At 46.7% G+C, this 13750-nt stretch overlaps 1 protein-coding gene across 1 annotated transcript; it reads right to left on the minus strand.

Moving 5' to 3' along the window:
- Positions 1 to 366: 366 nt before the first annotated feature.
- tomm20b (translocase of outer mitochondrial membrane 20b) lies at positions 367 to 3255 on the minus strand. The gene is made up of 5 exons (XM_084368230.1): positions 3007 to 3255; positions 1927 to 1973; positions 1603 to 1684; positions 1157 to 1299; positions 367 to 993 (listed from the first exon to the last, which is right to left on the minus strand). Exons 1-5 carry the CDS (start codon positions 3128 to 3130, stop codon positions 949 to 951), a joined length of 441 nt encoding a protein of 146 aa, XP_084224356.1. The 5' UTR covers positions 3131 to 3255; the 3' UTR covers positions 367 to 948.
- Positions 3256 to 13750: the final 10495 nt, after the last annotated feature.

Here is a 13750-nt window from a genome sequence, read left to right on the forward strand (position 1 = left end):
TCTTTATTAAGCTGAAATCTTCACTGGAGCTGCTGAGATGAAAGCATGAAGTGGGTTCAGGAGCTCGACGGCACGTCGATGGCGTCTTTTCAAATAAATTGGGATCTCGGTGCTTCTGTAGACTTTAAATTCATTCGTACAGCTCAGACTCTTCAGACTGAGGTGGTTACATGAGACATTTTAATTCAGATTATTAGTGTGAATATCAGGGTCCATGCACACACAGCTAGTGTTTGCTAACTAGCGAGCTACTTGCTGGATTGTGAGCCCTGATGAAAACTGAAGGCGGCCATGTTGTTCTCCGGTTCCCCTCAGGAGCTCACACCTGTCGACACCACTCTGATAAAGAAAACTCTGACAACTTCATGGTTTGTTCTCATGTTTTTATTTTTTTTCTTAAAGAGGGTCGTCCTCTTTAAAATGAACAAAACATTTCATCACTTTTTAAAAAGTGTTTCCGAGTCTAGACTGAACAGAAAGACGACTGATAACAAAACAATAAATACTTGATGAAGCCTCCGAGCAGAGAAGATTCCTGCAACTTTCCACTACTGATATCAGAGCAACCACCAAGATGGCCAACAACATGAACACGATGCTGTCAGAGAGTGAGCGACACCACCCTGAGGGGAGGAGCCGGTTCATGTTTTCACCCAGTCCAGTTAATTAGTACATACCTACTGATGGTGCATCTCTCTGGGCTGAACGGTCGAGAGACTCTTTATACCCCAAAACGGGTAATTTAAGTAAAAAAAACAAACACTACTGTCATGGATACACCAGGAATAAAAAACTAATTCCCTTTAGGACGCCCTGATGGGAAGTGATGGACGTCGGCCGGAGTGACGGAGGCCGAGGCGTTGGCAGGTCGTAATGGAAGGAGAGGCCCGTGTGAGGAAGAGGAGGATGAAGAACGGGGGAGGCGGGGGTCGTTTCCTCTCGATCATCTCATTCTATATCGTCCTCGCTCAGACTCTGTGCGCTCACAATCCGCTGCAGGAGCAGAAAACAAACACTCAGAGCGGAACAACCAATCAGGACGAAGATGAGCTACGTGGATTAAGTCAGGAGGAGGTGGGGGGGCGACCTGGCTGACTCCAGACCAGTTAGAAACAAATATATCAGGCAGTGTCATGATCTAATGAGACGTGTTTACCTGACTGATGCTGGGCAGTTTGGTGAGCAGCATCTGGAAGACGGGCGGCGGCAGAGTCTGCTGCAGCACCTGCAGCAGCTGCTGAGGCTGACCACACACCGCGATGGCGTTGGTCAGGTGGTCCACGCCTTTCTCATAGTCTCCTGTGGAGCCAAACATCAAGAGGTTCGTATGGAAGACTGTGACAGAACCTGACGTCTGCCTGGAATCAGACTGAGAGGCTGTTTGTGTTCGGCATCAACACCCGTCCTCAGTGATCCGATCAGAAGTGGACATCTCCACATCCAGAGGGACCGCCTCTGAGTGTGATCGGATCTCAGGGCGTTCACACCTGCTCTTAAAGCTGTCCGCTTGTGATCGATCCACTCAGGACGGATGTTGATTCCAGTTTGACAGCCTGAAACTTTAACTGTGAATGAAAAGGTGCTGATGTGTGGAGGTGTTACCCTGAGCCAGCAGCTCCTCCCCCAGCTGGATCTCCTCCAGGAAGAACTTCTGAACTGCTTCAGCGTCCTTCAGGTCTGGAAGCTGCAGCACAAAAAACATTCAGCCACCAGGAAGGAGATCCGACCGCTCGTCTCTCTGGGTTTTACATTTACTTTGTACACCGAGACCCAGTCAGACCTCACAGGAAGTCATAATGCCACACACAGAAACACATTCAGGGACTTTATGTAGATCTACTTTGTAAACTACACGATGTGAACAGGATTTTTAGGAGACAGACAAAACTCATAATAACACTTTACTAGACTGGAGACGGTGCTCACCTTCGCCATGCCTGCCCTCTCTTTGGCCACCTTCTGCTTTCTCCTCCCTGCAGCAAAACAACACAAACAGTCAGAATCAGAATTATCACTCAGCTGATTCACCGACAGAAAGCTCAGCACACGACTCCCTGGAGGCTCTGAATAAAGTAATAGAGTACATCAGATGGGTGTGTTTGTTCGGAGGCCTGCTGGCCTTCTGCCCACAGTGACACAAGACTGAACTGTCACAGTTCCCTGAGTTACACCATAATCTCCATTTGGCTGAGAGCCCAGCAGGCGGGTCAGTGATGCTAAATGTGCTGTTGTGTAACGGCTTTATGAATGAGTGTGTTGATGTTGTGTCTGCTGAGGTGCCCTTGAGCAAGTATGGCCTGAGGTAAATAAAGTATCGATCTATCTATGGTGCTAATAAAGTGAGGGGAATTTGCAAATCCAGTCTGGATAAACAGGATTTAAGAACAAACAAAATTAAAGCTCCCACCAAACTCCACTGAAAAATCTGTCAGTTTAACATGACCATGCTAAAATCTACAAGGTGAAGAAATATAGAACCTGGCAAGAGGTATCTGAACAATAATTCAGTTCAATAAGTGATAAATACCCATTCATGGAGCAGAGTCCAGTTTTACAGCCAGGCCTCACCAAACATTCAACACAGACCTGCAGTATTTTAGGGTTAAACATCAGGTAAGAAACGAGCAGAGCTGAACTCTTCTGTGAGCTTAAATAACGGTACTAATGCTAATGTCTCCATTAACTGGTGTTTCCTGGCTGGTCGACTATAAGCCGAATTAACCCGCAGACCTTGTGGACTCATGTGAAGTCTTACATGTGCACTGGACAGTGTGTTAATTGGTTATTTAAAGGCAAAACACTAAAATGCCTGATAAGTGAATGGAGTTTGGCGTGAGAGCGCCAGCAAACAACCCACGACGGGTTGTACCGGGACAAGCTAATACTGTGACAGCCTCAACCAGGAGGCTAAACCAAACCGACCCGACCCGAAGCTACACCGGACCGGACCCGAGCTCCGAGGATGGTGAAGGTGAGGAGGAGGAGGAAGAGGAGGTCAACACTCACGCTCCCGCAGCCTGTTCTTGAAGTTGGGGTCACTCCGTCTTTTCCTGTCGAAGTAGATGCAGTAACCGACGAGCAGAGCCCCGCACACCCCCGCGGCTATCGCGCTGGTCTTACCGCCCATCATTACTCCCGGGTCCCGGTCGGTTTGAGCAGGATTTCGGGTTAAATTATGGTTTTTCCTCCGGTGCTAGGTTTATGTCAGGAGGCTGGCGCAGCGGCTCAGGGCAGGAAGGACCCGGAAGGACCCCGCCGTCTGACAGCTGCGAGCTGCCTGTAGACCGCCTGACTGAAACACGAAGAATTAAAACATTTTAAAGTTAAAGAAGCTGCGGACGAGCCGGCGGAGAGGTGTTTGGAGGAGAGGCGGTGGTTTATAACGTCTTCTATAAGTAATATAATATCAGGCTTATGTGACACTGGATTTATTGTTATTTTTGTGCGGCCTAACTGCTGCACGAGCTCGTTACAGGTTACATGACCTGCCTGTTGACAAAGGTTAAAGGAGCACTCTGCAGTTTTATTGAAGAAGATCAGTGGAGGAAGATTTTTTTATGTCTTAACAAACGAAATAAACTCTCTTTGTTTTCATGACTGAATTATTTTACGTCATTAATATTAAAAATATTAAAATTCTGAGTTTGAATTTCTTCTATAAAACTACATAATGCACCTTTAATAGCATTTCATGTATGTGACAATGAGCACATGTGTCTTTGAGGCTGTTGTCCCATCATTCAGAAAAAAGGTTTTTCTATGGCAAAAATAATTGCCGATTTTCTTTGCAAATAAAAATAAAGCAAAACATTTTTAGGGTTGGAGCCTTCACTCGTCTCAAAGTCAAAGAGTTTGTTAAATTGGTTTGAAGAGACGTTCATGTTTTGTTCTACGACAACAAGTACATCAGTATTTGTACCCCACATTTGAATTAAAGTGTCTAAATGAGACTACAGAGGTTGTCGGGGACATTAATCGTCCTCACAGCGAACACGGAGACTCGTCTCCTCACTAGTCGTCTTTACAGGCCCACTTTAGTTACACACTGTTCTCACTCTGACTTTACAACTTGTACATTGATCAGTTTATAGAAACCTGGATAGTAATTGTGCAGTAAGACGCTCAGTGGTGGAGACGTTTAAGTCTCTGTGATGTCGTCTGTTTGTAGCTTAGCATTAGCTTTTTACAATTTAACAAACAAATAAAAAAGGAGGCGAGGCTGAGGGAGGACCTGGATGCAGCCCTGCCATGAACCTGATAAATATTGATCCAATCACCTGTAATAACTTTATTTTTATTGTTGGTTCATGTAATTCAAATGTGTCTGAGTCCAGCTGCACTGCAGCAGCTGATGTTTCCCCTCAGAGATCAACAGTCGAGTCAAAGTGTTAAATATGTTCCTGTCTGACTGACGCTGACTCACACAGACACACAGACTGAAGCAGGCAGCAGGCCCCGTGGCATTATGGGTACAGCAGGCTGAGGACGCCAGCACTGACTCCTGTCTTTCAGCAGGGGTAGCTGTTGGTCCATCACAGTGCACGCGCGCACACACACACACACACACACACACACACACACACACACACACACACACAGTCTGCATCCTGTCAGGCTGTGATATCTTGATATTTGGACGCCTGATGGTGTGAAGGATTTAAAAGGACAGTCAGCAGCTCGTACAGCAGCATGAATGAACAACACACAACTCTGGTGTGTGTGTGTGTGTGTGTGTGTGTGTGTGTGTGTGTGTGTGTGTGCAGACATACTCACACTCTCCTGGATGGTTTAATCCAAACCATCCTGCGGCATCATGGGAGAACAACCTCGTACTCTGTCAGACTGATGCAACAAGCCAGATACAGTCAGTGAGCAGATCAGTGTGAGCAGGGAACACGGGTTATTATTAGTAACTATTGAACTTGTTTAAAGGAGCAGTCTGTCAGATAAGGACAGAAGTTTAGTTTTAAACATTCAAAATGCTGAACTAACGTCACTTCTGTCAGAGTCGTCTCTGTTCTGTGTTGCAGAGATGTCTGCTGAAGTTAGCATGCTAACCAGTTAGCCTCCTAATACCACTGTGTAGCTCAGAGGTGACAGGTAGTTTCAGCTGGAGCTGTAAAAGCAGCCAGTTCACTACTGAGTCTAACAAGTGGACAACATAAAGAAAGGAATTATTCTGTCTCTACATGCTGATGATGTCCTTCTCTGTCTCTCTGTCCTCTGCTGTCCCCGCCTGCCGTGTCCTCTCACCCTGGTCAGAGCCGCTGTAAATCGCCTCTGTACCGTGTCCTCTGTCTCCACGCTGACCTCCGTCGCTCTCAGAGGCTGAGTTCAGTCCCAGTCTGCGGTCCAGTCGTCTCCCCTGGAGGCTGCTGAGCCCGGCTGACCGCGGTGACTTCTCCCAGCGCCCGAGGTCAAGTCCAGGCAGATTCCTGGCAGCTGATTGGACCATTAGCTCCATGGCTAACTGAGATACTTTGCAATTGACAATTAGTCAATACAGTAAAGAGCAGCAGTTAGCGGTTATGCTGCCCCCTATAGTTTTGGTGCTACCTTTGAATTCTGGCCATTTCTTACAAATGACAATTTTTATACAAAATGATTTTAACACTCTTTCTTCTTCAGGCATATTTGTAAAAATGTTGGAGGTTTACATATTTCATGTTTTTAAAATCTCATGCTGGGGCCTGAAAAGGTCTCAGACAGCTTCCTGATAGAGTCAGTGAGGTTTAAACTTCTCTCTCACGCTGATTTTTCACTCTTTACACAAGTTTTCACGTGAACAATAACCGAGTGCAACACACTGAACGCCTTCAAGGACAGACTGTCTGAAGTGTGCTTCACTTTCCCTCGTTGCTCCGACTCGCTCTCGACTGTTTCATTCAAACCACTACGAGACTGAAGAGTCACAGAACTGAATGAGTATCTTTTATTTCTTATCTGAATGTCGTCGGCCTTTACGAACACCGTTGGCCATGTTGTGTGTGTTTTGAAGGTATCTTACAGCCTGTTCTGGTGTGTGTGTGTGTGTGTGTGTGTGTGTGTGTGTGTGTGTGTGTTTGCTTTGGCAGCGTCCTGCTCTCCACAGATGGCAGCTCTCTGTGTGAAGCCTCCACTGAGGACCGTTAGCGTGGCTGAAGCCGCGGAGACAAAGAGGACCAGAGCTGTACGATCCCACAAAATGGAGCGTGTCACTGAGAATACGAACACCAGCAGGCCGAGAGTAAACTCGCGCGTGTGTGTAAACGTGTGTGTGTGTGTGTGTGTGTGTCGTCAGGCACACACTCACATCTAAACTCGAGCTTACCTTTAGAAAATGTCATTGTGTTCTTGTTTCTGCTTATTTTGGTGTCTGTCTGCAGTTTGTGTCATAAAATGTTATTTCTGAATTTAACCAACAAACTCCTCCATCTTTGTTCCTCGTGCTAACAGCTTAGCATCAGTACAGTAGCTCTGCTGGCCCTTTAGTAGCACAAACAGGTTATGCTAACATTTGTCTTAAACCCCTCTACAATGGACAGTAATTGCTGATCCGTCAGGAAGGCTTGAAATTATAACAATTTGTCAGATGTATACGAGTTGCAGATGGGAACACGGCAGTATGTTCTTTGAGCTTCCCACCAAAGGACGTTACACAAAAAGCTCGACTTCACAGGTAGGACGATACCTGGATCGTCCGTGTTGTGGGGCCCACAGAGTGTCGGCTAGCTTCTGTTTTAGCCATCCGGCTAACTTGAATGGGGATTAAATCATTAAACCGTGCGGCTCTTCTAGACTTTCCAAATGTTATTGGACCGAATGGCTCAAATTGTGACAGTGAAGCGAGTCATTTCGCGGGGGAACACAATGTAAGCTTATGGGAGAAAGTCTGTTTGGGCCGCAGTGCATCACGTAACGTAATTACACAGTTTGGCCACTAAGAAAACTGGCTGCACAGGCTGGAGCTGGTCCTGAGGGCACATGGAAAGCTAAGGTGTGGTTTTCTACAGGACTGCGTGGTGAGAAAGCAAATACACCTCCAGCATGAAGGCGTCAGTACGCTTCGACAGAGGTGCTCGTTGGCCGGTCCAGCAGTCACCGGGTCCAGAGTGGACCTCCTCCTGTGAGCTGCCTCTTCAAACATCACGTCGGCTCCAGGGGTTTCCTGAATTACATTTCTCCTGAAGACCACGTGTTTGGACAACTTGGTCCCATGATGGCCCCTTTGCACTGTGGGAAACGTAGTCTGCTCAATAAACAAACTGGGTCACGTGATTGGTCGGTCAGGAGGACGACGACGATGATGATGATGATGATGTCTGGGTGAGTGAGAGGTGAGATTTCCTTCCTGAGGGGCGAGCGAGCAGCCAGGCAGAACAAGAAAACATATATATGGGTGGGCTCGCTCACACACACACACACACACACACACACACACACATGCACACACGCACACACACACACATGCACACACACACACACACACACACACACAAACACACACAGAAAACACACTCCTGAGCTGTGGGAGACTCTGGAGGATTAGTGAGGAGTTGGCGGAGCTTTGGTGGAGTTTCCCACACACACACACACATGGAGACACACACACACACACACACACACGGAGACACACACACACACACACACACACAGAGACACACACACACACACACACACACACACAGGGGGGGTGGGGGTGAGGAGCAGAGCAGGATCAGGGGTCTGAGGGGGATTTTAAAGAGAAGCAGTGTTAACAGGAAGTGATGGAGCTCCTCCAAACAAGCTGTTGTTTGGATTTGCAGCCATGTTTGTGTAATCCTCCATCCTCCTGTGTGTGTGTGTGTGTGTGTGTGTGTGTGTGTGTGGAGCTGCAGCTTCATGTTATCTCATGTTGGTCTGTTCAGGTTAAAACCAGATGAATTTTCACTCTTTAGACTGAAGACGACCTGCAGCTACGGAAGCCCTGAGGGACAAGTGAGACTTGTTTGTTTTCTATCTGAGTCTGATCTCAGTCTGGTGTTTGTGGCCAAAAAAGTTTCACCAGGACAATATTTACAAGTTCCTTATTTTTCTGTGAAAAAAAGTTTTCTCCGTTTGCTTCTGCGAGTGAAACAATTTTTTTTTCCCACAATCCTTTTTTTTTCTCCGTGTGTGGAGTGAAAAATGTCGGCACACAGACAAATTATCCTCTTGCAAATGTTCTTACACTCAGTTTAAAAAAAACAACGTACATATGAAAATAATTCCCAGTCACAAACATCTCAGCAGCTCTCAGGGCTTCAGATATCAGTCACACACTCCTCCTACTTTGCAAAACGTAACTGTATAAACATCAACAGTCTCGTGTTAAAACATCAAAAATTAAATAAAATGATCCACAGAATGTTTTGACTTTCACTCAAAGACATCTTTGTTTTGTGTTGCAGAGATAACTAGCCTATTGAGGTTAGCATGCTAACCGGCTAGCCCATAGCCACCTTGTACCTCAAGAGGTGATAGTCCGACAGTTAACAACAACAACAACAACAACAACAACAACAACAACAACACTCCCCCACTCCTCGTCCGGACAGAGTCGGCTGACACCGGCTGCACAATTAACTGAGTTGACTAAATAAGAAATATGAATACGACAGGTGGCCAATTTTTACATACTGCACCTTTAAAATACACACAATGTTTCATACGCATTTTCCTAAAAAAAACTTTTTTGCATGTGCTGTTCCGGGTCTCGTCCTGGTGTGCTGAAGACGTCCAGGAGGATCCTGATCAGAAGCCTGAACCAGGTCAGCCGAGCGCCTCATCCCGTCTGAACAGCCTCTACACGCCAGAGACGCGACGATTAAACAACAAGGACGGCTCAAATACACACCTGCAGAAATGTTGCATCAAATTTCACAGAAGCTGTAAAAAGAAATTAGTGCATTTCATGAAAATACATGTTTTAATGACTCGTATATAAAATGTAATAATAACTATCATGACTCGTTTCAGTCAGTCGACTCCTCTGAGCTATTTTTAGCGGGTTCATGTTTCTAATGATGAGTTCAGCCTTCATCCACATCACCGACTCTGTGATGTGACGGCACATTATTCCTACCAGCCACTGTGTGTGTGTGTGTGTGTGTGTGTGTGTGTGTGTGTGTGTGTGTGTGTGTGTGTGTTGAACCACACACTGCTGCTGAGGAATGCAGAGTTTGACCTCGTAACCTCCCACCCAGATTTACCCTGAGAAAAGGCTGTCTGTGTGTGTGTGTGTGTATGTGTGTGTGTGTGTGTGTGTGTGTGTGTGTGTGTGTACAGTGATGTGGTCTGAACCTGAGTGTTTGACAGGACAGACTAACCCGGCAGGTTGACCTCTGACCTTTCACCAGCATCTTAAATAAATCATTTAAAAACAAACCCAACAGATTCGTTGGGTCCAGTTCTGACGCCGTCATGATCTGACTCTGTTTCTCCTTCTTACCCACAATCCTCTGGGATAAAACAGACCTTTCTCTCCCACACGGCTGAGCTGACCTTTCTGGCTAATGAGAACCTGCAAGCGTAGCGCGCTAACGTCTCTGTGACCTCTGACCTCTGTGCAGCACATGGCAGTGGTTAGGGGAGCTGGGGGAAGCAGAGTCGGGAGGTCAGTTATGTTTTTTATATCTGATAAAACCAGAAGTCAGTTCAGTTCTACTGTGATGACCCGAGTCTGGTGCCTGATGCCTGTCGGCCACTGTCGGAGGGTGGATACATTAACATATAACATGCTAACTGTGATAGCTTCACATTAGCATGCTAACATAATAAAATGGTAATTACTCCATCTTAAACTTCAGCATGTTACTGATGTTAACATACACGTTTTACAAGATGTTTTGTTGGTCACTTTGCTGCTCGGTCGCTGGATTATTTCTTCTAATACAGCATCTTAAAAGTCTATTAATGTACGTGCGCTGATGGCCTCAGTGGTCAGGACCTGAGGACAGAGGTTTATTTGTCCACCACTCAGCGGGGAACATTACATCTTAGCAGCAGAAGCTCAAACCTGCAGCTCACAGAAAATGTATTTCCAGTGCGTCACATGATGATGTGATGCACGAGGTGTGCTGTATGATGTGTGTACACGCACACACACACACACACACACACACACGCTGCGCCCACGCTTACATTGTGTCACCGCCTGAAGCAGCAGAGGACTCGGCTCACATGCAACACGAGGAGACGATTCTCCCCGCTGAGGGTTTCATTTTAATAATGCAAAACAGACGCAGTCGTCTAATCAGACATGCAGAGCGACTCGCAGGCTTCCTGCGGGGACTCCTCAGCGTTCAGTCTGGATTTGTGTTTGTTTGTTTTGTCTTGAGGGGGGAACTGAGCGAGGTTAGGTCACCAGGAAGTGAGCGAACTATACAAGGACAAGACCAAAATAATTATTGTTGTTCAACTTGTAAGAAAAACTGCTGAGCTCAACGTCTCATTATTCATTTTACTGTTAATATTTAGTATTGATGCAGCTGCAGGTAGCTCCTTCAAATGTCACTACGTTTACATCTTTTTATCTGTTATTTTTTGGCTTACGAACACTGCAGCATCTTTCAACCGTCCAACCTGACCAGCCGGACCGACCTGGGAGGAGAGGGGACAGCTCCAGGACACGAGCCACGCTAATCCAGCTTGGATTTAAGGCCGCTTCTGGATGATGTCCAGTCGCAGGGAGGCGAAGTGGACAAATGAGACTCAGGCTGGTCAAGCAACGGGAAATGTGCCTCTCTTTACAGAGACCTGTCTCCAGCACATCTTTACAGAGACCTGTGTCCACCACATCTTTACAGAGACCTGTCTCCAGCACATCTTTACACAGACCTGTCTCCTCCACGTCTTTACAGAGACCCGTATCTACCACATCTTTACACAGACCTGTCTCCACCACATCTTTACAGAGACCTGTCTCCACCACATCTTTACAGAGACCTGTCTCCAGCACATCTTTACAGAGACCCGTCTCTACCACATCTTTAAAGAGACCTGTCTCCAGCACATCTTTACAGAGACCTGTCTCCAGCACATCTTTACAGAGACCCGTCTCTACCACATCTTTACAGAGACCTGTCTCCACCATGTCTTTACACAGACCTGTCTCCTCCACGTCTTTACAGAGACCTGTCTCCAGCACGTCTTTACAGAGACCTGTCTCCACCACATCTTTACACAGACCTGTCTCCACCACATCTTTACACAGACCTGTCTCCACCACATCTTTACACAGACCTGTCTCCTCCACGTCTTTACAGAGACCTGTCTCCAACACATCTTTACACAGACCTGTCTCCACCACATCTTTACAGAGACCTGGACTAGGGGAGGTGGACACTGTGTTTATAACATTGATGCTCGGTGCTCAAACACAGTCCTCTGACTGTGATGGACTCACAGATGTCCAACTGTCGACGTGAAGACCATCATGTTTACGTCACTGATGCTTGTTGCTTTATATGCAGTTGAAGTTGTTGGACAGTGTTTATCTGATGTCAAACTTTAATATGAAGGTGCCGCCCATATTATCATCACCATCTTGTTGCTGCTCTTTACATTCACACCAAAACAAATTAAAACTAGAATGGCACTCAGTAGAGCGCATACCTTCGCCATAGTCTCCTCGTCGTCGGCTGCTGTCTCTAAACGCTCAGTCACACACTCAGTGACCGAGCGTCAGAACTATGAATAGAACCCAGAGGCTCGTAAGCACCTTTACATGTTTGTTTACTGGCCGGCTGTCGAGGGATTCCTGTCTTTAAAGGTCAAAGTTCACAGCCAGGGAAGGCTCTTAGCGAGAGTCCACCCTCCTCATTCTCCTCCAACTGTCAACTTAAAGCCCACAGCTGAAGTAGGTCAGGTAATCTCCGGTGATGGAAACACCACCTGATTGATAAACCCTGAGGCACGGGACATCACTCCCCGACTCCTCCCCTCTGCTGCTTTCCAATGAAATGAGGACATTTGGCTGTGATGTCGCTGCCAGAGAAACACACCAGGCATGAAACGAACACACCCACATGCTGAGGTCTCTTATCTGCCGGAGCTGGAAGCGTTTCATTCAGCCGTCCTGGGAGCAAACGTGGCCAGGAAAAGCTGACGGCAGAATCAGTTGCATGAACTGTCGCCTCCTCGTGACTCTGATCCCGCTTCCTTTCCCTTCAGAGGTTTGTTGTTTGGGTTTCCTGTCCCTCACAACCTACCAACACGTCACTAATCAACTTTTCTTGTTTTAAACAACTTAAGTCATCTGACTGATGCAGGGAGAGCTGATAATATTCTTCAAATTCTCTCCCACAAGTCGGCATCTGTCTGCTGCCAGAGTCACATGCCTTCTAGTGACAGCATGACACAGTGACCTCTGACCCGTTCAGATCCACCAGACGGTACCTGCAGCCTCACAAATCAGCTTTACTCCTCAGTTTGACAATAGAGACTCTGTAATCAGCCATCAGATCTGATCGGCTCGGTGTCAGTCAGGAACTGCAGCCTGGCCTCTGAATCCACGACCAGCCTGACTTCAAGATCTTATTTTAGTCTTGTTTGAGTCCAAAACAACAAAAGACGTTTAAATCAAATTCTGTCATAGTTTAGTCAGGATGAAGGGATGTGGGTCAGTCAGTGGCTCTGACAATTTCTTAGTTATTTGGTGTGAAATGTTGTTCAGACGTTCGTGAGTTGCTTTAACTGTGGCGATCCTCTGACTTTTCGTCCGGTGCCATCATCGGGTCAGATTTTCATTTGTCCAATACTAAAAATAAAACAATAATACTAAGAAGTATGTGGCAAATGTGAACATGCTAACAACTTAAGACCTGCTCAACTCTTCAAATGTTATCCAACCGAATGGATTAAATTCTGATAGTGAAATCAATAATTTTGCAGAGTTTCCATCCATCCATCTTCATCCACTTATCTCGGGTTGGGTCCGGGTGGCAGCAGCCTCAGCAGGGTGCTCCAGACGTCCCTTTTACCCAGCAATGCTTCCCAGCTCCTCCGGGGGGATCCCGAGACGTTCCCAGGCCAGATGAGGTGTGAAATCTCTCCGGCGAGTTCTGGGTAAGCCTCCCAGTTGGACGTGCCCCGAAAACCTCCAAAGGGAGGCGCCCAGGAGGCATCCTGATCAGAGGCCCGAACCACCTCACCTGGCTCCTTTCAGCTCGAAGGAGCAGCGGCTCTAAGCTCCTCGCCCGATCTTCAAGGCTGAGCTCAGCCACCAAACGGAGGAAACTCAATTTGGCCGCAATCTCGTTCTCTTGGTCAAAACCCACAGCCCGTGACTACAGGTGAGGGTTGGAACAAAGATGGACAGCGTTCGTATTTAGGATGTTTTGGCTTCATATTTATACAGTGGGAGGAAGTGGAGAAGCGTTGTCATCTTTACATCTTTACAAGTAAATAAATCTGCATAAGAAGAAGAGATATTTTTGGGCAAAGGAGCACTGGTGCAATCAGGAGATATGATGCAGTAGATGCATGAACTGTAATCAGTTCATTCGTCCATCTTTCCATTCTTTAGTTTAAAACAACCCCCTTCTTCTTGCTCTTGGCAGGACCTGAAGCAGATGAGATGAATCCTCCCCGATAAGGCAAAACGATCGTGTGATGTGATACCTTGTGAGCTGAAGAGTGTTCGTCTTTCTTTCCTTTATTGCTGAGGCAGGTTTTTCATGTTGTTGAAGGGAGCAGACGCCAGCCTCCAGAGGACGAGGAGTCTGGGACGCGAGCCAGCAGCGATGGCTAA

This window comes from Pagrus pagrus, assembly GCF_965226575.1.
Source record: "Pagrus pagrus genome assembly, chromosome: 2".
Classification (NCBI taxonomy): domain Eukaryota; kingdom Metazoa; phylum Chordata; class Actinopteri; order Spariformes; family Sparidae; genus Pagrus; species Pagrus pagrus.